This window comes from Nyctereutes procyonoides, unplaced genomic scaffold (genome assembly GCF_905146905.1).
Source record: "Nyctereutes procyonoides isolate TBG_1078 unplaced genomic scaffold, NYPRO_anot_genome, whole genome shotgun sequence".
Classification (NCBI taxonomy): domain Eukaryota; kingdom Metazoa; phylum Chordata; class Mammalia; order Carnivora; family Canidae; genus Nyctereutes; species Nyctereutes procyonoides.
Window position 1 is genome coordinate 40,958,516 of NW_026575131.1, and position 27,718 is coordinate 40,986,233.

At 46.2% G+C, this 27,718-nt stretch overlaps 1 protein-coding gene across 3 annotated transcripts; it reads left to right on the forward strand.

Annotated features, from left to right (window-relative positions):
* The first annotated feature begins 1,696 nt into the window (after positions 1-1,696).
* CDC25A (cell division cycle 25A) lies at positions 1,697-26,528 on the forward strand. 3 transcript variants are annotated; one of them, XM_055344949.1, is made up of 16 exons: positions 1,697-1,760; positions 1,908-2,342; positions 3,745-3,818; positions 4,991-5,033; positions 5,528-5,564; positions 6,057-6,158; positions 8,168-8,287; positions 10,888-11,022; positions 11,633-11,707; positions 15,527-15,700; positions 20,116-20,214; positions 21,350-21,412; positions 21,508-21,606; positions 22,845-22,975; positions 25,114-25,225; positions 25,452-26,528. In XM_055344949.1, exons 2-16 carry the CDS (start codon positions 2,173-2,175, stop codon positions 25,590-25,592), a joined length of 1,575 nt encoding a protein of 524 aa, XP_055200924.1. In that variant the 5' UTR covers positions 1,697-1,760; positions 1,908-2,172; the 3' UTR covers positions 25,593-26,528. The 3 variants fall into 3 exon arrangements, with proteins under 3 accessions (XP_055200924.1, XP_055200926.1, XP_055200927.1); XM_055344951.1 differs by having other exon boundaries at positions 6,060-6,158; XM_055344952.1 differs by lacking the exon at positions 8,168-8,287.
* The last annotated feature ends 1,190 nt before the right edge of the window (positions 26,529-27,718 follow it).

Below are 27,718 nucleotides of genomic sequence, written 5' to 3' on the forward strand. Positions count from 1 at the left end.
TCTGTCTCTCATAAGTAATCTATTTATTCATGAGAGTCAGAGAAAGAGAGGCAGAAGGAGAAGCAGGCTCCCCGTGGGAAGCCTGATGTGGGACTGGGTCCCAGTACCCCAGGATCACTCCCTGAGTCAAAGGCAGATGCTCAACCACTGAGCCACCCAGGCCTCTCAGCCATTTTTCAAAGAAACAATTTGGGGCACCTAGGTGGTTCAGTTAGTTCAGTGACTGCCTCTGACTCAGGTCATATTCTCAGGGTCCCGAGATCATGCCCCCACAACCAGCTCCCTGCTCAGAGGGGAGTCTTCTCCCTCTTTCACTTCCCTTCCCCCCACTCATTCACTCTCTCACTCTCTCTCAAATAAATAAATTTTTTTCAAATAAATACAATCTTAAAAAAAAAACTTAATTTAATGAATTTAATGGTTGGCCCTAACCAGAGGTAATGGTCATAATCACCAGACACCCAAAATATACAATTTAAATAAGCAGATAAGCAGAACGTGTGCTCTATGCATGCTGTCTACAGACAAGTGCTCTTGCAGCTCCATCACTTTTATAAAACCATTCAATCTAGGATCTGTCACTGATGCAGGAGTTACAAAAATAAATATGGTCACCCACAGGGGCGCCTGAGTGGCTTAGTCGGCTAAGTGTCTGCCTTCTGCTCTGGTTGCTCTGGTGGGACCCAGGTACAGGGATGGAGATCCGCATCAGGCTCCGGCTCTGCCGGGAGCCTTGCTTCTCTCTCTCTCTCTTTTTGTCAAAAAAAAAAAAAAAAATCTTAAAAAAAAAAATATATATATATGGTCACCTATAAAATGGAAACAATTTCTCCCTCTCAGGGTTGTAAGGATTAAATGAATTAATACAGATAAAGCACTTGGAACAGTGTCTGTCACATAAATACTATATGTATGATGTATTTATGTATTACGTATTTATTGTATTTATGTTGTTGCTGTCTAGGAGCTCCCAAGAGGGTAAGGGTAGAAACGAAGGAAATGGTTCTGAAAAAGTATGGTATGAGCTTAAAACGGAAGTGAGCAATGAATGTGGAGTCCAGCAGCCTGCAGTGCAGGGCTCGAGTCTTGTGTGTCCGTGGCTAGCACTGCAGGAGCCTTAAGTGCTTGGTTGTTGGGGCCTAGAGGTCACAGAGCCCAGTCGTTGGGTCATTCGGTTCCTACTCTTCTTACAAAAATTGGGGCCTGGAGGCCCGGGAGGAAGGGAGAAGGGGCCTACAGTACCGCACGGCTATAGGTCGAGCCACGGCTGGACCCCGAGTGGTCAGAACAGCTCTCTCCAGCCTGCGCGTCCCCTCCGCGTGTGGACCTCAGGGAAGGGGCTACGCAGTCGTGGCCCTCCGCGGGTAAGAGGTTCCCGGGCCACGGTGAGGGTTGGGAACTACGCTCCCCAGCATGCAACGGGGCAAGAGAGGCGTCTCGGTCTCTACCCTCGCCTCCCAGGTTCCGCTGGGAGTTTTCATTGACCTCTGAGCCCCTATCCATTCGGATCTGCTCGGGCCTCCTCTCGGCCCCGCCCCTTTAGGAAAGCGGATGACCCCTCAGAGCCCCGCGAGCTGCTTCCTTCTTCCCCTCTCATTGGTCCAGCGTAGCTGCCTTTCGGGAGCGAGGAGGAGAAGTTGCTTACGGATTGGTGGATTCCGTTTGGCGCCAACTAGGAAAGGGGGGCGGGGCAGCGGCGGTCCCTAGTGAGCAGCTATTACCGCGAAAGGCCGCCTCGGCTGCGACAGTCCGGAAGAGAGGTGAGACTCCTCTTGGTGCTCTGCGACCCCGGGTTCGGGCAAGGGGGTGAGAGAAAAGTGAAGAGAGTGTGAGCCCTGGCCGTTGCCTTGCGGCCCTGGCCGCTTTCTCTTCCCGACCCGACGCGTTTGTTTGGATTTAATCCTCAGGTTGCCGGCGCCCGCCCGCCCGCTGGCCTCGCGGGGTGCGGGGGAAGCACCCGTGCATGTGCCTGGCGCCTGCCGGGTCTAGACACCCGCCCGTCCGCGCCGCTTGCCCGCGGCAGCCGCATCCCTGAACCGCGGGGTCGTGTTTGTGTTTGACCCACGGGCGCCCGCGGCGGGGCGCGCGGCCGAGGCCGGTGCCGGCGGGGCGGGGCGGCGCGGCGGAGGCGGAGGAAGAGGGAGCGGGAGCCCTGGGAGGCCGGGTGCCGCCATGGAACTGGGCCCAGAGCCCCCGCACCGCCGCCGCCTGCTCTTCGCCTGCAGCCCGCCTCCCGCGCCGCAGCCCGTCGTGAAAGCGCTGTTCGGCGCGCCAGCCTCGGGGGGCCTGTCGCCTGTCACCAGCCTGACGGTCACCATGGACCAGCTGCAGGGACTAGGCAGGTGAGGAGGGACTGGCGAGCGGTGCCACAGGCCGCTGGGCTCCCAGATGGCTCTCGGTGGGGCGGGGGGTGGGGATCTGGCTGGGAAACGGGTCCGGAGCGGGGCGAGACCTGCCCGCCGCTCGTGGGCCGCCCCGCTGAGCTGGGGCCCGCCATGTGCACCCTCCCCCCCCTGGCGGAATGTTGGGCGGGAGAGGCCGTTCGGACCCTCCAGGGCCGCCCTCAGCCCCGAGCCGGGCCCGGTAGGGGGTGGGGTCGACCCGGGTTCCCCACTTAGGCTACCCATTTCAGGTTGCTTTGTACTCTCCTTCTGTCCCAATCCAGGGAAGTTCTTTGTAATCTCCCCCCAAGAGGGCAAAGCAGACCCTTCAGGCGCCTCACTTCCACCCTTTCCTGAACCACTTCGCAGGATCTTAGCTTCCTGCGAGCTTTGTTCCTTCTCTACAGAGACACATGGCATTTTCTTTCCTGTCGTTTGTGCAAAATCCTCATCGTTCCTCACCACGTGCACATTCCTGATGTCCACCCCTGCTTTCCTAAGGCCAGGCCTTTTTATTCAACTCTCCATCCTCGGAAGCTCCCTGGACTTTTCCTTCTAGCAAAACCTGCATCACGGTGTTTCTGGTGGGGTTCCTTTCCCTTTGATTTTGGATGTCCCATTTTCTTTGTAAGCACATGTCTTGTACATTTCTAACCTCTGAAAAGCAGGAACTTGTCCAATTTATCTTTCATCCTAGCAGCTAGAACACATGCTCTCCCTTCAGAAAATACTCCAGCATTATAGTCCTCTTGCCTACAGTGTAACCCAGGCTATGCCTTCCCACCACTTTTGCATCTTTTATATTCAAGTGCGGAGTGTTTTGGGTGGCAAAGTGGGTTCTGTGATGTGGCCCAGAAGTAGATGATTGAGAGCAGCCTGGATACTTGGCCTAACCTCATGGCCTGTCTCCTGTGTGTAACCTTGCAGTTATGTTTTGGAAATAGAAAGAGGGGCAGCTGGGTGGCTCAGTGCTTGAGGCGCTCTGCCTTTGGCTCAGGTTGTAATCCTGGGGTCCTCGGAACCATCCACATCAGGCTCCTCCCCACAGGGATCCTGCTTCTCCCTCTGCCTGTGTCTTTGCCTCTCTATCCCTGTCTCTCATGAATAAATAAATAAAATCTTTTTAAAAAAATACATAGGGATCCCTGGGTGGCGCAGCGATTGGGCGCCTGCCTTTGGCCCAGGGCACAATCCTGGGGCCCCGGTTTCAAATCCCACGTCGGGCTCCCGGTGCATGGAGCCTGCTTCTCCCTCTGCCTGTGTCTCTGCCTCTCTCTCTCTCTCTCTCTCTCTCTCTCTGTGTGTGTGTGTGTGTGACTATCATTTAAAAAAAAATACATAGAGTTCTTTCTCTTGCTTTCAGTGAATATGAACAGGCACTGGAGGTGAGAAACAGCAGTCTGCAGAGAATGGGCTCTTCTGAGTCAACCGATTCAGGTATTCCTTTAGTCTCTACCATTTCTTATGTGTTTACTGTGTGAGGATCAAAACTTGGAATGTGTTGTGAACATGTGCCCCACCTAGGAACTTAGTCTGGTGACTACCTGAGACAGTAAACCAGAGTCATGGCATTCAGTAACCAATACCCTTAAAATAGGCCAGGTAAGGCCCTATGGTAGTTTATGGAGGAAACCAGCATCAAGTGTCTGCATGGAGGTAGAGTGTGCTTGATCTTGAGGATGAGTAGGTGGGTACAATGAACCATAACACCAAGACCAGAAAGGTGTATTGGTTGAAATGCAGGGCCAAATTATTGAAAGTGTGGTGACATTGTTTCAGTGAGCCTGCCGTGGAGGAGATGGGCCCCGTGCATTTTACTCTAATTCACAACTTCATGCTACTGCAGGGTTTATATTTGCACAGATGCTTTAGGCTAGGGAACTACAAGAGCAAAGATCTTAAAATGGAAGCTTCCTAAGAACTAGGGATAGGATTCTTGTGGCAGCATGGCAAATGAGAATATCAGAGCTAACACTTGACTTTCTGCAAAGTTATGTGGATCTCATGAGGAGAGGTGTGCAGTAGGCAGACACTGGTGGGTCTGGGCCATACTGAGAGCAGTGTCTTCCACCTTGCTCCCCTTGGTGAGATTAGCACCTTACTTGGTGTTATTTTGTTAAAGGCCATGAATACTTGGCTTGTTTGTCACATGACTGATAAATGTATTTTTCAAAACCCCCAAATTAAAAAAAAAGAAAAACCCAAATTTCACATATGATCTGACAAGATAAAATATTTGAAGTCAAAACTATTCCAGAAAACAGTTACCTATTCTTTCCATAGTCAGAACTCACAGAAAGTTACCTGGGTAATCTCTATTTGAATAACCAACCATTCATTAGAAGATTATGTTTAATTCTCACATCCTGTTCCCTTGATGGTATTTGCAAATAGGTAAAGGGGATTGGTAGAAGATATACTATGAAAATGTTGAGACTTGTGCAAATATGAAGTTTTTGACAATTAGAGACACCACTTTAATTCTGGCAAAAGTCCAAGGTGTGAGTTGATTGATGGCTTAAAGAAAATACTAATAGTATTTTTGTTTATTTAATGACAAAGTGGTGTTTTGTGTATTATTTCCTGAGTTTTTTTTTTTATTTCCACAGGCTTCTGTCTAGATTCTCCTGGGCCCTTGGACAGTAAAGAAAAGTATGTATTCACTGCTTTTTTAAAGTTTGTGCTTAGAAAAGACTTTTCTTAATTTTTTATTGAAATTCTTTGTGTTCTGGACAGGAGCCTTGGATTTAGCTGACCCTAGTAAAACTTCTGGATCCTATAAATAAGTCTGGTGCCTTTTGAGAAAGTAGTTTGTGTTAGTAGTCTTTAAGACTTCCCATCCTTTATTTTAGATGTAATTTTTGGTGTTCTCTTGTTGGAATCTCACCCAAACTTTTACTTTATCCTCTGACATCATAGCCTTAAGAGAAATGTGTATTTTAAAAGAAGACCAGGCTTGCTCATTTTACCCAGAAGCCCAGTAATGTTGGGGGTGCTTGTGAGAACAGGACAGTCTCAGAAACCTGTACTTGCATCTTGCCTAAAATGGGAATGTTTGTGCCCTCCCCAAACTATAGGCTAGACGCTGCATCTGCTAATATTTCTCTTGTTTTAGTCTCATTGTTTATCTTCTGATCTCATTGCAGCCTTGAAAATCCCATGAGGAGAATAAGTTTCCTGCCTGTAAGTTAATTCTCTTGTTTATCTTGAGTTAATTAGTATTATCTATCTCCTTAGCTGTCAGGGTGACCTTGATAGTAGGTAGACTTTCACTTGGACAGCAAAAGACTACTTTTCTTTAGTCTTGTAGCACTCAAAACACATAAGCAACTCACCTTCAGTTCTGACTACCATTTTAGATACAGGAAGCATTCTTTTTTTTGCAAATGATGTCTGGGGATTGACTTGGCACCCTAAATCCCTGCTGAGAAGGCCATAGACCGATCTTGTGAGGTTGGATGGAAAGCCATGTAGCAGGATCTTCTGTTCCATGTTGTGACAGCGTGGAACCCTGGCCACATTTCTTGGTTCCCTCCTGCAGTGTATGAGGAGCTAAACCCTACCCTCCCACCACTGCCATTTTTGTTTTTCTTTTGAACCTGAGTTTCATTGAATTGCTTTTTGTACCCTTTTTTCAATGTCTTTTTTGTTTTGTTTTGTTTTCCATTTTGACAGCAGAAGCTCTTGGGATGTAGCCCAGCCCTGAAAAGGAGCCATTCTGATTCTCTTGACCATGATGTTTTTCAGCTGATGGACCAGGATGAGAACAAGGAAAATGTGAGTGGCATCAATATACTAACAGAGAATGGAGGTAAAGCCACAAGTGTCAGTGGCTTACAGAGGAGTATGGCTGGGCTGCTTTCTGGCAGACTAGAGCGTCACCAAAGTCATGCATGGTCTTTGCAGTCAGAGAAATCTAGATTTGAATCCTGTTTACTAGCTGTGTGACTTTGACCCATTACCTCTTTTTAGGCTTCATTTCTTTGCTTGTAAAATACAAGTAGCAGTAACTTGTAGGGCATTATGGAATGAGATAAGATAATGTATATGAAGCATTTAAAATGATTCCTGGCAGGGAACCATTGCTCAGATGGTACCTTTAGGAGTAATTATATCCATGAATGCCCTTATCCAGAAGGGTCTGCTCGAGGCCCTGCTTGTTTGTGCTCACCCTGGCGTGAGTTATAAGCTTAGGGAAAGGCTTCTTGGCAGTATTTGTAAGAACAGGGCCAACAGGTCTCGGGGAATCGCAGAGTAACTGAACTGGTTGCTTAGAGGGTGAGCTTGTGATGCTCCATCCAAAAGAACACCCCGGCCTGACTTTTCTCTCATACCTGCCAGGTGCCTTGCACAGGGTAGGCATCCAAAACAGTTCAGTGAATTGGCTCAACTTTTTTCTGGCCTTTATTCTCTCTATATCCTATGTCGATTTCGTCCTGTATTCCATTGCCTGCTAAAATGCCACAATTCATAATCATCATCTTCCGACTTTGTGTACAACCTACTGCCTCCATAAATTCTCCCAGTGATTCCTTTAGCAACTTGTGAGGTGTTCAGAGGGAGAATATGAAAGTGAGTTCCTGCCTTGAGTGCTTAGAGCACTGCCTCAGCCTCTGTGTATATAGTGCTTTCTACCGAACACACTGAAGCTGTACTGCTGCCTGGTTTTTCCCCTGCCCTTGGCTCTTCCCAGGGTTGCCTGCTTGGAACTTTGTTCCGGAGAGGGGAACAGCATAGGTGGTAGTTAAAGAGCTCTTGTGATCTTAGGCACCTCACTTAACCTGCAAGGCGTCATTTCCTCATCTGTAAAATGGGGATGATCAGGTTGTAGTTGATGGTTATATGAGTTAATGCACAGGAAGTACTTACGCTGTGTCGGCATGCAGATACTCTGAGATAAGCCTGTGACCACTCTGAGCACTTACAAGTGAAGTGGCTATCTTGGGTAGGGAGATTATAAGTGCTTTTAAACTCAAAGTAAGGGGCACCCTGGGTGGCTCAGTGGTTTAGTGCCGCCTTCCGCCTGGGGTGTAATCCTGGAGGCCCTGGGATCGAGTCCCATGTCGGGCTCCCTGCATGGAGCCTGCTTCTCCCTCTGCCTGTGTCTCTGCCTCTCTCTCTCTCTCTCTCTCTCTCTCTCTCTCTCTCTCTCTCCTCTCTCTCGTCTCTCATGAATAAATAAATAAAATCTTTTTTTAAAAAAATAAATAAAAAGTAAACTCAAAGTAAATGCAATCGTACAGAATTACAGAATGTCTTCTGTCACTTCTGGCTTTCACTCAACATGTGAGATTGATTCATTCATGTTGTTGAGTAAAACAATAGTTTTTTAAATTTCCCATTGCTTCTAGTATGGAGTACAATCACTATAAGTGGAAAATAATTACCTCCTGTTGGTTAGGAAGAAGGTGGAAAATATAAAATCTTGAAACAAATTGAGAGTGAAAAGTTGTGACTCCCATTCACAGGCAATAATATTGAAGCACCTTGCTTTGGATTTGAGGAAGTTGTTGCTTTGTGTACTTGGAAGATAATTATGTTTTTGTCAGGAAATAGTCTTTGCGGTGAGAGAAAAACATGCTGCCTTAGGAGTTAACTGTCAACAGGATGTGTGAAAATCGTAGACACCGATCCAATGTTTGAGTGAAGCTCAGAAACGGGTAAACCCTTAGTTTGGAGGCAGTTACAAAGGTGAGCAGCGCCTGCTCCCTTGACTCTCACCCAAGCTACAGTTAGGGCCCTGGTTTTCATGGACAGTGGAAGATGTCTTGACTGCTATCTTGCAGGAAGCCTTTGAGTTTAAGAAGCCAGTAAGACCAGCATCTCGTGGCTGCCTGCACTCTCATGGACTTGAGGAGAGTAAAGATCTCTTCACGCAGAGGCAGAACTCTGCCCCAGCTCGGATGGTATGTGCTCTGGCTTTCACGGGGAAGTTCCTGGTGGGAACAGAATTAAAGCACTCACTTTCACCTGGAGTCAAAGACACTCTAGTAGCTCTTGTCTTTTCCTTGACTTTTGAAATTAGACTGTCACATGTTTTGGTGGTTTTGATGTGCCTGGAAAGCAGACAGAAGCAGAGTGAGAGATGGTATGTTTGCAATATGGAACTTGAGCAAGGAATATTTGACTTTGTCAATCCTGGGGAAATAATCTGCAGGCATCCTGAGTCTTTCTTCTAAATGTGTGTACAGTGGAATTATATGTCTCGAACCTTGCTCTTTCATAGCGCCTCCTGAGTGCTAAGAGGTTCCCAACATGGTGGTGTTCGGGGACAGTACTTGACTTCTTCCAAAAGTGGCTTATTAAGAACTGTTAAGGATTCTAGTGAATCCTTACCTCTGGGCTACTTGACAGTATTTGGGGCCACCTACCCCAGGGTTATTTTTTGCCAAAAAGAGGCATCACCATTTCCAAAGCTGCCTCCTGGTGATCTGCTAGCGAAGGCTAGTGAGGCCCAACTTGAACGAAACGGCCACATTTGGTTTCCAGGTTTTCCTGGGGACTTGCATGTGAAAATACACAGTTTGGCTTGTGGACTGAGGTTCACTTTCACCCAGTATCATGGCTCTGTCTAGCATTTGCATAAGGCACTTTTATATATGTTCCTGTCTTTAATCTTCATAGGCCTGTGAAGTAGCTGGTGTTAACCCATTTTACAGATTGGGGACGTCTGGTCAGGGAGGTTGGGCTGATTTGCCAAAAGGACACACGTAGGTAGAATACTAGGATTTAACAAAATCTCCAGATTCCTAAGTACACAGTAATTCTTTAAGCACTGGGTATCCAAAACTAAATATCTTTAGTGTGCCTCTTGAAGACTGCTGCATTGGGTTTTATTGTGGTCACCTGGCCATCTCTAATTATAGGTGACTTGTCCATCATTTGCTGTATCACATGTGCACTAGGGATACCAGAACCTCGGTCACAAATAATAGTATTACAGTGTGAGCCTTCAGAGGATATTGTTGTCCCACAATAAAGTCACCTGCCCCTTGGTTTGCTGTTTTTTGTTTTGTTTTGTTTTGTTTTGTTTTGTTTTGTTTTTTTTTTTGGTTTGCTGGTTTAAAACTTGCCACCATCCCCAGAGTGCGCTCAGGAACATTTGTGGAGAATCAAAGGAAGCCTAGAGCTTCCGTGAGTGAAACAAGCTGGTACCTGAACCAGAGTAGGCCAGCTGCAGAGCAGATTTCTCACTAGGTGGGCAACTGACTCCAAAAACCAGAGGGCAACTTGAGGATTAATGCCATCCTGTCACAAAGGGATTTGGGTCTGAAGGGTTCTCTGTAGGACTTAGGTTGAGACTGCTTCCTTACTGTGGAAAAAGATAATTGATCATTTTTCCTGGTTTTGGGAAGCACCTGGAAAAGATGTAATGGACTATCAGCAATGTTTGTATTAATAATGTTTTAAGTCTAGATGGTAGACTTATGAGCCATCTTTCTAAATTTCCTATATTAAATATATATTAGTTTTATGATGGGGCTTCCCCCAAAACAACATAGGGTTGCTTTTTGAGATTCCCCTATTTTTATTCCAGAAATGGTTCTAGGAGAAAATGTAGTGGGGAGAGAGGCTTTTAAGATTTTATTTATTTATTCACGAGAGACAAAGAAGCAGAGACATAGGCAGAGGGAGAACCAGTCTCCCCACAGGGAGTCTGCTGCAAGACTCAATCCCAGGACCCTGGGATCATGACCTGAGCCAAAGGCAGATGCTCAACCACTGAGCCACCCAGGTACCCCTGGGACTAAGCACTTAAGATGATATCATAGTGGCCAGCACACAGTAATTCCTCAGTTAAAAAACTGAGCACCTGTCATTCATTCATTCATTTATAAAGATTTTATTTATTTATTCATGAGCGACACACACATACACACAGAGAGAGAGAGAGAGGCAGAGACACAGGCAGAGGGAGAAGCAGGCTCCATGCAGGGAGCCCGACGTGGGACTGGATCCCGGGTCTCCAGGATCATGCCCTGGGCTGCAGGCGGCGCCAAATCCCTGCGCCACCAGGGCTGCCCGCACCTGTCATTTAAATTCCAAGTCTAATGGACCAGGATAGACTCTCTAGAATGAGGCCATCCTTTACTTCCGTAGGAGCTAAAGTTACATAAGCGTTCTCCAGGACGCTCTGTGAGCAGAGATTATCCTCTCACCCTTCCCTATTGCAGCTGATTTTCATACTGTATCACAACCTGCATGTTGATCACTGTTCACCAATTATAGTCCTCTGATACAGCAAACTTTGCTCTTCATCAAAGGCTCTCCGATCCCACTGTAAGGTGAATTGCTTCTGAGAAGAGGTTTTTGTGAAGGCTTCCAGGCCTGATTTTACTCAGGACCATGTATAGACATCAAATCCTTTAACACCTTAGGCTGCATTTTCTTTGAGTAAAATTTTACTTCTAATAAATGCAGTATGTTTTCCTCATAAAATCTAGTGACCCATCCAAGGAAATCCAATCTGATCAATTATTAACAAGCTGTGAATTCTATCTTCCAGCTTTCCTCCAATGAAAGAGATGGCAGCGAGCCAGGGAATTTCCTTCCTCCTTTTATGCCCCAGTCCCCTGTGACGGCCACTTTGTCTGATGAGGATGATGGCTTCATGGACCTTCTTGATGGAGAGAATCTAAAGGTGCTGTGTGTGTGTGTGTGTGTGTGTGTGTGTGTGTGTGTTGTGTATGTATGTTCTTACTCATTCCACTAAGTACCCTGGAGAAGTCATGTGAGAAAGAACAATAATTCCCCAGGGCTTTGGGATGACTAGTATTTTTGTTCATTTGGTGAGAATTTATTGAGACTCTGCTCCCAGTTCGGGGTGGGAGTGGGGGTGGTTCTTCAAAAGAAGACCTGAGAGGATCCTTCTTACCCTGATGGAGTTGACAGTCTATTCTGTGCAAGAGACCTGGAACTAGAGAAACGTAGGATGAGCTGGCGTAACACAGGAGGGCCAAAGGCTACCTCCTCGTGTACCCTCAGGGTGGAAGGGATGCTTGTAGCTACATTCAGATGTCTGAATTGTGAAATGTGATGCTCTTCTGACCTTAACATACTGGGGAGTGGGAAGGAGGAGTGAACATTAGAGGTTTCATATCCAGGCCTGTCTGATACTTCTCAGAGGGAGAAGCAGGCTCCATCCCTGGACTCCAGGATCATGCCCTGAGCCAAAGGCAAGAAGCTCAACTGCTGAGCCACCCAGGTGTCCCACTGCTGAATCTTTCTTTATAATAGCTTTTCTCTTTTAGAATGATGAAGAGACCCCGTCATGCATGGCAAGCCTCTGGACAGCTCCCCTTGTCATGAGAAGAACCACAAACCTTGTAAGTTGTCCTGGTGTGTCTGGAGGGAGCCTTGAGTAATTAGGCCTCTGGGACAGAGTGGACTAGACTAAATGGAAAACTAATCCTTCTGTCCATATCACCACAGGGTTTCATCTGAGATTCTGTCTTTGGGCTTATGAGTTTCCCTTTGACTTGATTGGTCACTAGTGTTCTCTGGTGTTGTAAAACACGCTGGCTCTTCAGGTTTTCTTTTATCTTCATTGGTATGTGAGGAAGTCTGGCTAATATATATACACATAGTTCTTGTTTTGATAATTTCTAGTTTATCCCAGCCATTCTTGGTCAAGTTAATATTGTGTGTGTGTATTAATGTCCTATCGATACAACTCTTTCTTACTTTGTAGTTTAAGATCTTAGGAAAATATCTGCTAAATTGAATTCCTCACAAGTGGCAGTGATTGATGACACCTTTGCGTTCTAAGCTGTAGGTGGAGGTATGGGTTAGTCTGGGGATTGGCTTGAGTTCGCAGGATGGGGCCTTGCTTGGCCTCAGAACACAGCATCCCTCTCAGGAGCTATTGAGGAACACACCTGCGTGGGCACTCTGAGTTCTTTAGAGCTCCTGTTTGCAAGATGGGGAGCTGGCTGTCTTCTCTCCCTGGGTCTCTGGCTCTCCTCTTTCCTAGGCTTGTTTGGTTGTTTTGTCCTTGCCTTTCAACATTTGCACAAAGTCTGCCAAACATTTGGAACACCATTTTATCTCTGTTTCCTGCTCAAAGGTTCTGTTTTATTTCAGGTATCTTCCATATGGAGTTTAGGATTATTTCGGAGCTTAAAGCTCCTGAGAGTATTACTTGTAGATAATTGAAATTTTAGATAATTTTTATGTTTTTCCATTTCTCCTGTATAGACTCACTCACAGCACGTATTTAGGACAGATACTTGTGTTTCTCTTGCCTAGTTTAAGTTAGAATTGCCTTTGACTCACCCAGGCATTTGGTTACAACTATTATGGATATAAGCATATCCCCGGATGACTACTTCATTGGAAAAGAGTCTGAAAGTGGCTAGTGAAGTTCCACCTCACGCCTTTGGAGCAGAGCACCCCCTCAGGCTCCCACAGGTTGACCTGCTCTAAGAGGTAGTCTGAGTTTGAAAAGGGGCAGGGTGCTTGCTGTGGCCGTTAATATTTGCTTCCTCCAGGAGTTTGAGGGGTCAGTAGATGAACTTTTAGTCTGTGCTTTCACATAGAGACTTTTCTTTCTCTAGCCAGGTTGATAGGGTTTGTCCCACTGTCAGTCTGAGTTACATCTTTGTTTAATTCAGATCCCATATTAAAACTTCACACTTCAAGCAGTAAGACAGCAAGGAGTAGGTTGTTTTTCCACGTCTTGGTCTCAGGGTAGTACTGGAGTTATGGAGCACCAGAGGGTGAAACAGACAGCAGCTTACCCTGGATGTGTGGCCTTGTTTTTTTGTTTGTTTGTTTGTTTAATTTTTATTTATTTATGATAGTCACACAGATAGAGAGAGACAGAGACATAGGCAGAGGGAGAAGCAGGCTCCATGCACCAGGAGCCCGATGTGGGATTCAATCCCGGGTCTCCAGGATTGTGCCCTGGGCCAAAGGCAGGCGCTAAACCGCTGTGCCACCCAGGGATCCCTGTGTGGCCTTGTTAAATGCATGCATGGGGCCATGTGTATCCCATTGAATGGATGGGCCTTGTGGACACTTTAAGGGCAGTAATGTCCATCATCCTGGAAAGAGCCATATGCTGAAGTTGGGGGGCGATCCCTCAGAGAGGGCATGTTTACCCAAGGTCTCAGGATATGTGGGGACTTGTTGAGGAGCAGGATATATTTTATGAAAGAACAGTTCATCTCAGGACATAGCATGTAGCCCTGTGAAGCTGCGAATGGGATGTGCGGTGGGCAGGGGCAAGGTTGTGACAGATGTCACTTGTCTGCCAGTCTAAAATGTTTGGATGGATTTCCCCGGGGACACAAAGATTCAGTGAGTGTGACTATTAACTGGAAAGGAGGAGGAGTCAGTTACAAACAGGCCACTCAGGAGCTGATTATGACTATTTGGCAAAGTGCTAAAGACTTTTTCTGAATTATGGGGAGAGGAGGGAATAGATTGAAGGAATCCTAAATTAGGAATGGGTGGTATTTAGGTTAATAGTGGTAAAGGAGAAGTCATGAGAGTGACACCAAAGTTGTCAGTGTGAGAGGCACTCTTAAAATATGTCCTTAATTTTGTTGGGTGTCTTTGTGTGCATTTAGTAGATAGAGAGCCTGCTGTCTCCTGCCTTCACCAAAGCATTTGTGATGGTAGAGGTGTGCCCTCAATTATGCCGCCTTAAGTGAATACAATCAAAGGTCAAATGGAATGACAAGACTTAGGGATCTGGGTTTTAGACCCCACTTGAGCTACCTACAAATGGGGACCATTAGTGATACACTTTATCTGTCTACGTGTTTCCCAATTTGTAAAGTAGGGAGTGTTTTGTTTTTTGTTTTGTAAGGAGTGTTGATTAGGGGAAGGACCGCATTTGTTTCTAGCTCTAACATCTAGGGTAGTTGGAATAAGACTTCAAATATGAAGCCTTTAGTCTGAAGACTATTTGCCTTTTCTTTTTTTTTTAAACATTCTCCTGTGTTTGTATCTCATCATCTAGCACCACACTTGCCGAACAGTAACTCAGAGATTTTATATCAGTATATAGCCTATAGACTTCTGTTTCCATCGGAGATATTTTCATACAAAGCTGGAAGCGAGGTATACAGCCTCACATTGTGCAAATGCCTGGAAAACATTAGATACTGTCACAGTACAAATTCAGTGCCCCATATCCTTAGGTATACATAGAAATTGATAATCTCTTTTTTTAGATTTTATTTATTAATTTTATTATTATATGTATATATATATATTTTAGATTTTATTTATTTATTTATTTATTTGGGAGAAACAAGAGCTAGCTAGAGAGAGCACAACCAGGCGGGGAGAGGGAGAAGCAGGCTCCCCACTGAGCAGGGAGCCTGATGCAGCACTTGATCCCGTGCTCCGTGATCTCCGTGATCATGACCTGAGCCAATTTTATTTTTATTTTTTATTTTTGTAAATTTTTTAAAATTTTTATTTATTTATGATAGGCACACAGTGAGAAAGAGAGAGGCAGAGACACTGGCAGAGGGAGAAGCAGGCTCCATGCACCAGGAGCCCGACGTGGGATTTGATCCCGGGTCTCCAGGATCGCTCCCTGGGCCAAAGGCAGGCGCTAAACCACTGTGCCACCCAGGGATCCCTACTTATATTTTTAAACTATCACTGCCTGTGAACTATCCTCCTGAGACCACTTAACAAATTATAGTATTAATGTGCATAGTCATGAGGAAATAGATTATCTCAGTACAAATGCTTTGACTAAACTTACTAGGTCTCTTGAAAGACATAAATTATGTATAGAGTAAGGAAGCTTGGGAAATACCTGTCAATTTTTTTTGTGTGTGTGTTTTGATCCCGGGTCTCCAGGATCACACCCCAAGCTGCAGGTGGCTCCAAACCGCTGCAGCCACCGGGGCTGCCCTTTTTGTTTTTTATTTGTTGTTTTAAGATTGATTGATTGATTTAGAGAGAGCTCAAACAACCAGGGGGAAGGACAGAGGGAGAGAGAATCCTGAAGCAGCCTCCCCACTGAGTGCAGAGCCTATGTAGAGTTTGATCCCAGGACCCTGACACTATGACCTGAGCAGAGATCAAGAGTCAGCTGCCTAACTGACTGAGCCACCTGGGCACCCCTCAAGATAGCAGGCTTTAATGGAAGATGGGTCTCTTTTTTTCCCCCCTCTTAGGACAATCGATGCAAGCTGTTTGACTCTTCTTCCACATGTAGCTCCATCGCCCGGTCAGTGTTAAAAAGACCAGACCGATCTCAGGAGGAGTACCTACCCGGAAATACGAAGCGGAGAAAGAGCATGGCTGGGGCCAGTCCCGAAGAGGTAGCAAGTCCAGAGAAACCCCAAGAGGTTAGTTTTGCAGGTACCTTTGTGCTCAAGAAGAATGATACTGTGTTTTTTCAATTCTGAAATTTCCATTTTGTTCTTTGCTAAGATTTACTGTTTTTCATTTGTTTCAAACATATTCGTAATTGGCTATTGAAGCATTTTTATGATGGCTGCTTTAAAACCCTTATCAGATAATTCCAACATCTGTGTTGTGGTGTTGGCCTCTATTGATTGTCTTTTCCTATTCAGGTTGAGATTTTCCTGGTTCTTTTTTTTTTTTTTTTTTTTTTTTTTAATTTTTATTTATTCATGATAGTCATACAGAGAGAGAGAGAGACATAGGCAGAGGGAGAAGCAGGCTCCACGCACTGGGAGCCCGACGTGGGATTCGATCCCGGGTCTCCAGGATCGTGCCCTGGGCCAAAGGCAGGCGCCAAACCACTGCGCCACCCAGGGATCCCCAGATTTTCCTGGTTCTTGGTATGACAAGTGATTTTTCAATTGTATCCTGTGTGTTGGGTGTTGTAAGACTCTGGGCTATGTAAATTTTCTGTTTTAGGCCTCTGATACTGCAGGGATGGTAAGCATTCCCCAGCACAGCCTCCCTTGACACAATGGGTGGGGTCATTATTGCTGGGTAGGAGTGAGAGTTCAAGGTCTGCACTAGGCCTCTGCTGACACCATCCCAGTGGAATGGAGACTAAGCACTTAATTATAGCTGGGCGAGGGTTGGAAGTCTAAGCTCCCCACTTGCTGACCAGGCGTGTTGTAGGGCCATCTTTTTTCCCTTGGTGTTTTGCTACAGTGGTGGTATTACCTAAAACTTTTCTGTCTGGATAGGCTGCCTTTTTCCCAGTGCTTTGGCTTGGGGGAACAGACTTGTAATTTTTAAATAGCTGCATGAGGATCCTTGTTATGTTCCTGTTGTTATGATCTTGTTATCCTTGTTATGATCCTGTTGATTAAAATTTAGATTGTTCCTAGTTTTTTTTTTTTTTTTTTTTTTAAGATTTTATTTATTTATTCATGAGAGAGCAAGAGAGAGAGGCAGAGACACAGGCAGAGGAAGAAGTAGGCTTCATGCAGGAAGCCCAATGTGGGACTCGATCCTGGGACCACACCCTGAGCCAAAGGCAGACGTTCAACCGCTGAGCCACCCAGGCGTCCCTCCCTGTTTCTAGTTTTCAAATGCTATAAACAATTACAATATTCACTGTCCTTGCATGCTTATTTTGGGGGGAATAAATGGGGTTGCTAGGGCAAAAACCTATGTACATTTACTATATTTACCCCCTCCCCCATTTATATATTCACATTCATTCATTTATGGAAGGAGAGGCAGTGGGAGGGACAGAGAGAATCTTAAGTAGGCCTGACACAGTTTTACCTCACAGCTCTGAGATCATGACTTGAGCTGAAATCAAGTCAGACACCTAACTGACCAAGCCACCCAGGTGCCCCAGTATCATTTCTAATGGTCTCCTAAATGCATTTCAAATTTGGGTTGAAATAACGTCTGTGCATTGCAATTGGTCACTAGGTCTCTTATTATTTGGGCTCCTGTGCTCCCATCTTTTTGTTTCCTTCTTGAAATTTAGTGATTGAAGAACTCAGGCCATTTGCCTTGTAGAAGTTCCCACAGTCCTTTGGGATCTTCTAATATTGTCTTCTCTCCTTTATATTGCCCATTAAGCCTCTAAACACTAGGAAGACTTGATGAGATTGAGATTCCATTTCTTTGGCATGAATATCTCATGGGTGATTTTGTTTACTTTGATCAGGAGACACATTGCTGGGAAGTCATTGATGATGATTGCCTAGATTTCATTTAACCAAGGTTTCAAAAAAGTGATCCTGTAGTTCTGTCATTTTTTTTTTAATAATTTTTTTTAGAAAGTTCTGTCATTCTTTCTTCATTTATTGGCAGAATGTTCCTCAAAGAGAAATTTCCGTGCATCAAACTCTTTGGTCACCTGTGGGAAAGGCAAAATGTATGCTCCCTCTCTTTAAAATAAACATATCTCCATAAATGCCAACCATGACCAAGAAAGAACATTAGCAGCAGCCTGGAGCCCCTCTTGTGCTCTCTCCCTCAGTGACACTGATCTGAACTCTGTTGCTATAGCTGAGCTTTGCCTGTATTCAAATCTTATAAACTTGAAGTCCTACTGTATGTATTTCTTTTATGTCTGGATTCTCTTGTTCAGCATTACTTTTGTGAGAATCATCTGTTGTATGTGTCCATTCTGGTGAGTGTACAGTGTCTGCGGTTTTAGTTTTTATATCCCTGATAGTCATTTTTTTTTGGTCCTGGATTTTCCCTCTCTGTATTGCTAGTCCAAGTGAATGCCCATTTTTCTATTGGGTTATCTCTTATTTGTGGAAGTACTGTATACATTCAGAGAGGATTATTTTATTTTATTTTTTAAGATTTTATTTATTTATTCATGAGACATACAGAGAGACACAGGCAGAGGGAGAAGCAGGCTCCATGCAAGGAGCCCAACCTGGGACTCGATCCCAAGTCTTCATGATCACACCCTGGGCTGCAGGCGGCGCTAAACCGCTGCGCCACCGGGGCTGCCCCAGAGAGGATTATTTTATGCAGAGGGAGAAGCAGGCTCCATGCACCAGGAGTCCGATATGGGATTCGATCCCGGGTCTCCAGGATTGTGCCCTGAGCCAAAGGCAGGCGCCAAACTGCTGCGCCACCCAGGGATCCCGAGAGGATTCTTTTAAAGATTGTTTATCTTCTCACTCTGGCTTGCCTTGTCTCTTAATACTGTTCTTTTGATGAGCAGAATTTCTGGAATTGTTAAATGTATTTCAATTAATCAGTCTTATTTATGTTTAGTGCTTTTTGTGTTACTTAAAAGAAATCCTTACCTCCCCATGACTAACCCTTTTGACATCACTCTACTAGTCTAATAGCTTCCTTGCTATTATCATAAGACATTCCAGGTTTATATTGTACATTTCTTATCCCAACCTGGAGTCAGTCACTTCAAAAACCCTGGTTTATTTGTTTGTTTGTTCCTTTCTTTCTTTTTCTTTCTTTTTTTTTTTTTAAAGATTTTATTTATTTATTTTTTTAATTAATTTATTTATTTATGATATTCACACACACACAGAGAGAGAGAGAGACAGAGACACAAGCAGAGGGAGAAGCAGGCTCCATGCACCGGGAGCCCGATATGGGATTCGATCCTGGGTCTCCAGGATCGCGCCCTGAGCCAAAGGCAGGCGCCAAACCGCTGCGCCACCCAGGGATCCCTAAAGATTTTATTTTTAAGTCATCTACACGCAATGTGGAGATCGAAGGACACCCGGGTGGCTCAGGGTGTGATCCTGGAGTCCTGGGATCAAGTCCCACATCACAAATTTATTTATGATAGTCACACACAGAGAGAGAGAGAGAGAGAGGCAGAGACACAGGCAGAGGGAGAAGCAGGCTCCATGCACCGGGAGCCCGACGTGGGATTCGATCCCGGGTCTCCAGGATCGCGCCCTGGGCCAAAGGCAGGTGCCAAACCGCTGCGCCACCCAGGGATCCCTTAAGATTTCATTTATATATTCAAGAGAGAGACAGAGACACAGACAGAGGGAGAAGCAGATTCCCTGTGGGGAGCCCCATGTGGGACTCGATCCCAGAAATCCAGGATCACTCCCTGAGCCAAAGGCAGGCACTTAACTGCTGAGAAACCTGTGCCAAGCCTTTTAGTGGAAAATAGTATTTAGAGACCATGGTATCCTTTAGGAATGCTTATTGTACCTCAGTGGATAGAGCAAAAAAATACTTATTTTAGACTCAGCCTTAATTTTAATTCCCCCTCTTTAAAAAAAAAAAAATTATTTGCGAGAGAGAGCAGAGTGAGTGAAAACATACATTGGCAAGGGAGAGGAAGAAGAAGCTCCCCACTGAGCAGGAAAGCCAACGCAGGGCTCAATCTCAGGACCCCAGAATCAGATTCCCAGTTGATTGAGCCAACTCAGGTGCCCCTTAATTTCCCTTCTAAAAAAAGGTAGAAAAGAAGGAAAACTTAGTTTCAGAACATTTCAGTTAGACGCTAAAATAATAGTAGACCTAGCCAGTGACCCATATTCTCTTTTTCAATCAAATAAGGAAAATGTTTTATTTGCTAAATATAGACATTTACATGTCACGTCACTCTCCTTTTTTTTTTTTTTAAGATTTTATTTATTCATGAGAGAGGCAGAGACATGGGCAGAGGGAGAAGCAGGCTCCATGCAGGAAGCCTGATGCGGGACTCCATCCCGGGTCTCCAGGATCAGGCCCTGGGCTGAAAACAGGCGCTAAACCACTGAGCCACCCGGGCTGCCCTGTCATTCTCCTCCTGGTGACATGTTCTGGGTGAATGTTTTCAAAAGTCCTATTCAAAACCCTGGCCTCATTTTCTACCTCTGATTTGTTACAGATTCTACATCAGTCTTTATCCCTGATATCTTCCCCGAAAGGGACCATTGAGAACATTTTGGATAATGACCCAAGGGATCTTATAGGAGACTTCTCCAAGGTAATTCTAAGTAGATGCAAGGAGAGCTGCTCTGACTAGGTGATTTGGGCTCTAGGTGCTTCCTAGAAGGCTCCCCTGCCTTTCTCCCTCACTCGGTGGCTCTTGGCAATGCCCTTAAGGGGACACAATTTAAAGTTTTTGAAGATAAGGAAACAGACTCATGATCAGCTGTATCTTGGTCTCTGTGGGACTATAGACCTTACTGGTACTAATCAGAGGAAGTAGGAAGCCAGCCACCTTGACTCCAACACCAAGGGCAGGCTCTTTGGGAACTGTGTTTCTGATTATAAAAATAGTAATGCAGTAAAGTACAAAGAAATAAGAATAAACCTGTAGCCTTACTACACAATGGTATATCCAAAGGTTATCTTAGAATATCCAAGGTTGATGAATTTAATTTCTCTGTTGTCCAGAGAAATATAGCCTTTGAAGGAGAAGGCCCTCAGGGGAGTGCAGAGGGAATCTGCTGATGGCCTGATATGTATGGATTTGCTGAGTGGAAGAGTTAGCTGTCTTTGGACTGTGGTGAAATATGAGGGTGGGACAGGGAATGTATCAGTAGTAGCTTGTTTAGACACATAGGATGCATGTGAAGGCTACCAGAGCATCATTGGTTTAGCTAACATTTGTTGAAACACTTACTATTATACGTTAAGCAAAGATTCCAAAATTAAGTCCCAGTTGCTTCTCTCAAACAACTTATCCTGTGGTCAGTAAGACCTGTCATGCTGTCGACCACACAGTAGATGGAAGTTTATTGAGGGCAGTGTGAGCAGCCTGGAAGAAATAAAAGGGAGTTGTCTCACCTAGAAGATTGTGGAAGGTATGGGTCTGGGCCATATTTCATATTTCAGCCAGGTGAGTTTTGAAGAAATAGGGACACATAAGGGGGTTAAAAATAGGCAACAACTCCATCTGAATGGAACAAGGAGCAAAGACTGGGTGTGTCTCCATTGGTGGAAACTTCCACTTGAAACTGTTGGTTATATTTGTCATAATGACCTTGCCAATGGCCATGGGGATGGGTGAGCTCTTGATTCAGCCAGTTGCCTTAATGAGTAATTGCTGGTGTGCTTTTAATTGTTATATTTATCAGCCTTGAGATTTGCTTAAAAAAAAAAATTTTTTTTTTAAGGGTTATCTCTTTCATACAGTTGCTGGGAAGCATCAGGATTTAAAATACATCTCTCCAGAAATTGTAAGTCCTCTTTTTGGATCCTGTTATCCATGAGGTATTTGGATCTAGTTGTTCCTGACAACCAAAGTTGATTCTCCTGGGTTTTGACTCCACAGATGGCATCTGTTTTAAACGGCAAGTTTGCCAACCTCATTAAAGAATTTGTTATCATTGACTGCCGGTACCCATATGAATATGAGGGAGGCCACATCAAGGTATGGGTTCTTTTATTTATTATTTTTTAAGATTTTACTTATTTATCCATGCAGGGAGCCCAATGTGGGACTCGATCCCGGGACCAGGCGTCCCAGAATCTGTGATTTTTAAAAGGGTGTGGGATGGTCAGGGTGCCTGGGTGACTTAGATGGTTAAGCGTCCAACTCTTGATCTCAGTTCAGGTCTTGATCTCAGGGTTGTGAGTTCAAGCCCTGCACTGAGCTCTACACTGGGTGTGAAGCCTATTTTAAAACATGAAAATAAGGTATCCCTGGGTGGCCCAGCTGTTTGGCGCCTGCCTTTGGCCCAGGGCGCGATCCTGGAGACCCGGGATCGAATCCCACGTCGGGCTCCCGGTGCATGGAGCCTGCTTCTCCCTCTGCCTATGTCTCTGCCTTGTCTCTGCCTCTCTCTCTCTCTGTATGACTATCATAAATAAATAATTTAAAAAAAATTTAAAAAAAAATGAAAATAAGGGACACCTGGGTGGCTCAGCATTTGGGCATCTGCCTTCGGCCCAGGGTGTAATCCTGGAGTCCCAGGATTGAGTCCCAGATCAGATTCCTTGCATGCAGCCTGCTTCTTTCTCTGCCTGTGTCTCTGGCTCTCTCTATCTGTGTCTCTCACGAATAAATAAATAAAATCTTTAAATAAAATAAAATTAAAACGTAAAATAAGGGAGAGAGGTGGTAAGACAATTTGATTCCTAGTGCACTGAAGAACGTTCCCTGCCCTACACTGCTCTTCACCACATTGTACAGCAAATGCTGCCTGTCCTTTGCCTCACACCATCACCATCAAGGGCATTTCTAGGTGGTGCCCACTGATTTCTAAGCCAGGCCTGGGCACCCCAAGGCTTCTGACCAGAAGCCAGTCTGGTGACATGTCCTAATCTATGCTATACTTAGTGGTGCCTCTAAGTCTGTAGTTGAATTAAGCTGCAGGGTGGAGGGCAGGTATTGGGTCATGCTTTCCCAGGAAAAAAGTAATTGGTTGTGCCAACTTCTTCTTTTAACCAATAAAATAGTGTTGAAATACAATAAAAGGGTACATTAAATACAACATTAGCATTTGCCAGTGTCTCAGTAGCTTTCAAAAGTTCCGAATTCATAAATACCACTCCTGTCTGCCATAGTCATAACAGAATATGAGGTGCCCAATTACAGGTGACTCTCACAGAAGAATCATTGGCAAGTATGTTATGCCCAGGTTCCAAGAGTCTCTGGTGCCTTCACAGGGTGCAGTGAACTTGCACATGGAAGAGGAGGTTGAGGACTTCTTACTAAAGAAGCCCATTGTACCTACTGATGGCAAGCGCGTCATTGTCGTGTTCCACTGCGAGTTCTCTTCTGAGCGAGGCCCTCGCATGTGAGTACTGCATGAAACTGGGCTCTGCGGCTCAGGCCTGCGGTGACTGGTGGGATGTGGGAATGGATGGCTCACCCTCAGGGCGTACTTCAGCATACCGAGCAAGCACCCTCTCCCACATCCTGAATCATTTCCATGCCTTAGCCTGCGCACATGACTTGTAAATGTTCACTTTTGTGAAATTTCAAATTCATGTGTAGCAGATGTGTGCCCAAATCCTTATCTATTAAGCAGTCGATTTGATGAACAGCTTCCTTGAGTATGGCTTTTTATAGACTTGACCTATCAGTTTCTGTGGCCAAGGGCTTTAGGCCTTCTCCAGCCCAGCCCTGTCTCTGGCTAGTATGGTAGGTGCTGGGAGTACAGAGGGCCAGCTGGAGAGGGGGGTGAGGGATGAGGCAGGGTGGAATGCAGCCTTGATTGGGGTAGGACAAAGTAGACTTTTCATAGGCCCCTAGGCCTGGATCCTTGTGCAGACTTTTCATTTTGAACCAGTTCTAAAGTCAGGCCACACGGGGGCGCCTGGGTGGCTCAGTCTGTTAAATGTCAGACTATGCTAAAGTTGTGAGATGGAACCCTATGTGGGCTCCATGCTCAGCGGGGAGTCTGCCTGAGATTATTTCCCTCCCTCGGCTGCCCCCTCCTCCCTGCTCGCACATGCTCTTGCTCAAACATAATCTTTGTATTTATTTTTTTGAATTTTATTTATTTATTCATGAGAGACAGAGAGAGAGGCAGAGAGAGAAGCAGGCTCCCTGCAGGAAGCCCAATGTGGCACTCAATCTGGGGACTCCGGGATCACGCCCTGAGCTGAAGGCAAATGCTCAACCACTGAGCTACCCAGGTGTCCCTCAAATATAATCTTTTTTTTCTTTAAGAAAAGAAAAAGGCCATTTGCCCACGTGTGCTTCACCTGACTTCATCAGCAGCCTCTGTTTTGCTGTATTAGCACACATAGAATTACACACACAACTACAACAAGAACTTGTCTCCCCACCAACCTCCTGAGGACAAGGACTTGTCCTGCATTAAGCACAAAACTGTGATCACATGAAGGGGTAGGATTTAGGTGAGGACTAACGTTCACTCACTCTATAGGTACTTCCCGTTGCCTCTCACATGCGAAATAGTGTTCTGATTACTGTGGAGAACAGCAAAATGTAGGAGAACAAAAAGCCCTGCCTTCACGGAGCTTGCATTTCATACTGGCAGGAGCAGACAAATATAATAAATAATATGTTAGCAACTCTGTGTTAGAAGGTATTTCAGAGACAAATAAGATGAGAGGTGGGTGCTCCCAGGAAGTTTGGAGGAGCAGCAAGGGGGCCAGAGTGGCTGGAGTAAAGGGTGATGGGAGAGGAGGCAGGGGCAGGGTACCCAGTTGGGGGCCACTGTAAGGACTTTGGCTTTTGTACCAAGGGTTGGTAGGTAAGAAGCCATTGCCAGGTGAGGGTATTAGTGAGAGTATTTAGTATTCCATGCAGGGGTACAAGTAGGTGCCTTGAGGCAGGAGCAAGCTCGGCTGCTGGCTGGCAGACTGGCTGGCTTGTTTGTTTATTTATTTAAATTTTTGATTTATTCATGAGAGACACACAAAGAAAGGCAGAGGCAGAAGCAGGCTCCCTATTAGGAACCCGCTGAGGGACTTGATCCCAGGACCTTGGGATCATGCCCTGAGCCAAAGGCAGACACTCAACCACTGAGCCACCCAGGCATCCCAAGCTCTGCCTATTTAAAAGCCACAGGAAGAAAGCAGCTGGCTTAGTTAGGAAGTGAGGGAGGGACCCTAGTGGTGAGGAGCTGGAGGGTGTGGTGAGCAGAGATTGCAATGGGGAGCCGTCACTCCACATGAGGTATGGGTGGTAGCATAGAGGACTGTGGGCAGGGGCCAGACAGTAGGGCCATTGAACCTGGAGGAAGGACAGCTTGGGAGAGACCATCTCCCTATGAACTCTTCCTAAAGACCACATGTGGCCTGGGACCCACAGCTCAATGCTGGTTTCTAAGAATGACTGGGAAAGTGAGAAGTTGTGTGTCAGGAGTATTCACTCGGCGCTGCTGTGCTCACCATGCCATTGGTTCGGGTTGCCCCAAGTTAGGAGAGCTAACCTTGCTCTGGCCTGCCTCCTCGCTGCTAGGTGCCGGTACGTGAGAGAGAGAGATCGGCTTGGTAACGAGTATCCCAAACTCCACTACCCGGAGCTGTATGTCCTGAAGGGCGGGTACAAGGAGTTCTTCCTGAAATGCCAGGTGAGGCGAGGTCTCTGGAGAGCACGGTGCACCCCTCACCCAGGCTGGATGGGCAGATCCGTGTGCTTGTCGTGGCTGTCTCTTGTTCGGGGTCTGGGGATTTGCCTCACACAAAGAAGGGCCCTAGGCCCTGCTGCGCATCCCAGCCTCGCAAGCCCAGATGGGGGGAGAGCCGGCTTAGGAGCGTGAGGCATGGGCCCCTCATCTCGTCCTCTGTCGTCTGCAGTCTCACTGCGAGCCTCCCAGCTACCGGCCCATGCACCATGAGGACTTCAAAGAAGACCTGAAGAAGTTCCGCACCAAGAGCCGGACCTGGGCAGGGGAAAAGAGCAAAAGGGAGATGTACAGCCGTCTGAAGAAGCTGTGAGGGCGGCCATGCCAGACAGCAGCAGCCTGAGCTGCCCTCTGTGCCTCCCCCCTTCCCTCTTGGCTGCAGAGAAACCTGAGCAAAGGGACCAGCCACGGGCGTGACATGTGGAGAGAGGACCCGGGGCTTGTGCGCCTGACCCCTACTGCTGCACTTGCGGGGCTGGAACATCCTGCCGGCCACGCCTCTTCTGTCTCTGTAAGACCTTCTGCCTCGGGACTGTCTGCCAGGGCTGTTGCCTGCCACAGTGCGGTTCTGGGTACCACTTCAAGAAGTTCTGACTTCTCACCACCACCACCGTCGGACAGACCACCTGGGGCCTTCCTGGGTGCTGTTCTCTGGGGGGTGGGGGGGGGGAGAAGTCCACGAGCAGAGATGCTGCTGGCCAAATACCAAAGACAGCCTGGGAAGGGAATGGTCTTTGTGGGATAACCCATATCTTTAATTTATTCAACTTCATCAATCACTTTAACTTTTTTTTTTTTTTAACTCCTGGAGACTTTTATTTAACTGCTTCTTTAAGTCATAATACTGCCATTCTGGGTAGGGTTTTATCATCCCAGGGACTACCTCTGCTTTAAAAAAAAAAAAAATGGGGGAGAAGAAGCAAACTTGTGTTGAGGGACAGAACTAGCTCTGTCACCCCCAGGGGGGCACTGTGGTACTGGGGCTGCTGCTATTTAAAGCCAAGGACTGAGGTACTGGTAGGAGCAGGCACAGGACTCCGACTTGGCTACAGGACATAAGCTAAACCTCCCAGACCTACCTCGAAGGCCACTGAGATCTGTGGGGGAGTGACCCTGCTCTTCCTCACCCCAGCTCCTTGTGACGTTGGCTGGTATAGGAGTCACAGTCAGGAAAGCACTTCAGACAGCTTCCATTGGACCACCCCCAGGCCAGTGTTGAAATGTGGTAGTGTAGGTGTCCTAGAGTAGGTGGGGGCCAGGGCAGGGGGGGCTCTGTGGGATGGGGGAGGGGAGCATACACCGAGTGTCTTCTATTACTCTGATACTCTTGAATAGCTTTTAATTTTCTAAAAATAGGCATTTTATGAGTCAAGGAGTATCAAATCAGTGTTGGCTGGGCCACCCAAGGGTGAAAAGAGGGGCTGGAAGCCCTGGGCTTTAGGAGAGGGCTGTGGGTGCTGGCATACAGATGACTGTATTAAATGTGTTTCTCAGGAGGCAGCGTGGTGGATTTTGAAGGTAAAACTTTGGGTTTATCATGTTTGAATTTGAGGGAGAGGGAGGCCTCCTGGTCTCTGCTTATCCCCACCAATAGGCACCAGCCTCTTCACCATCTTTGCTCCATTGGGGTGTAGCCAGCTTTGTCTTAAACACAAGAGCCAGTCTCCGCTTACTTTGCTTCCTCCTTTCGGGGGTAGGGAGGGAAGCAGTGGTATTGGAGATGGCTTGTTGCTGTTATGGGTTTGAGTTGTATTTGGCTATAAAACAATCTTGTTAGAAAAAGTAAGTGGGGAGGAGGGGAACGGGAAGAAAGGAAGGCCTCTCCCCCTCCTCTCACCACACATTGAGACACATCTCAGTTGGTCTCTAATCTTGTTTGTAGGGATTCTGTTGGTTGAATGCCTGGGAAGGGAGGTGGGATGGCCTTCAGATTGGACCAGCTTACCCAGCATGGCCGACCAACTGTTGCAGGCTCTGAAAATAAAAAGTCCTGAACCCATGTTCTCTGCCTAGTTCTTGGTGGATTTGAAGAGAATTGTGTTTTCTTTGGAGGAATCATATTCAACTAAGATCAGTATGGGGAGGTTACATTTCAAGAGGCCAAAGGGCCCCTGTGTGGCATGGCTGTGGGGGTGGCCAGAATGACTTCTACTTGCTGCCCTGACTCCAAAAACTTGCGATTCAGATTGATTTACAAGATGAAATAGGGCCATCCAAAGCTTACCCAAACCATTGGCATTGAAGCAACAGTTCAAAGGGAAAGGATCCTGGGGATCCCTGGGTGGCTCAGCGGTTTAGCGCTTGCCTTTGGCCCAGGGCCTGATCCTGGAGTCCCGGGATTGAGTCCCACATCGGGCTCCTAAAGGAGATAGGAGTTTCAGTTGTGCTCTGATGGAGAGGATGCTGCAGAAGGAAATAGGACGGGTGCTGGGAAGTCAT

Coding starts and splice junctions, on each gene's coding strand:
- CDC25A (XM_055344949.1), top strand. CDS start 2,173: ATGGAACTGGGCCCAGAGCCCCCGCACCGCCGCCGCCTGCTCTTCGCC. Junction 3,819..4,990: donor TTCTGAGTCAACCGATTCAG/GTATTCCTTTAG, acceptor TTATTTCCACAG/GCTTCTGTCTAGATTCTCCT. Junction 20,215..21,349: donor TTATAGGAGACTTCTCCAAG/GTAATTCTAAGT, acceptor TTTTTTTTTAAG/GGTTATCTCTTTCATACAGT.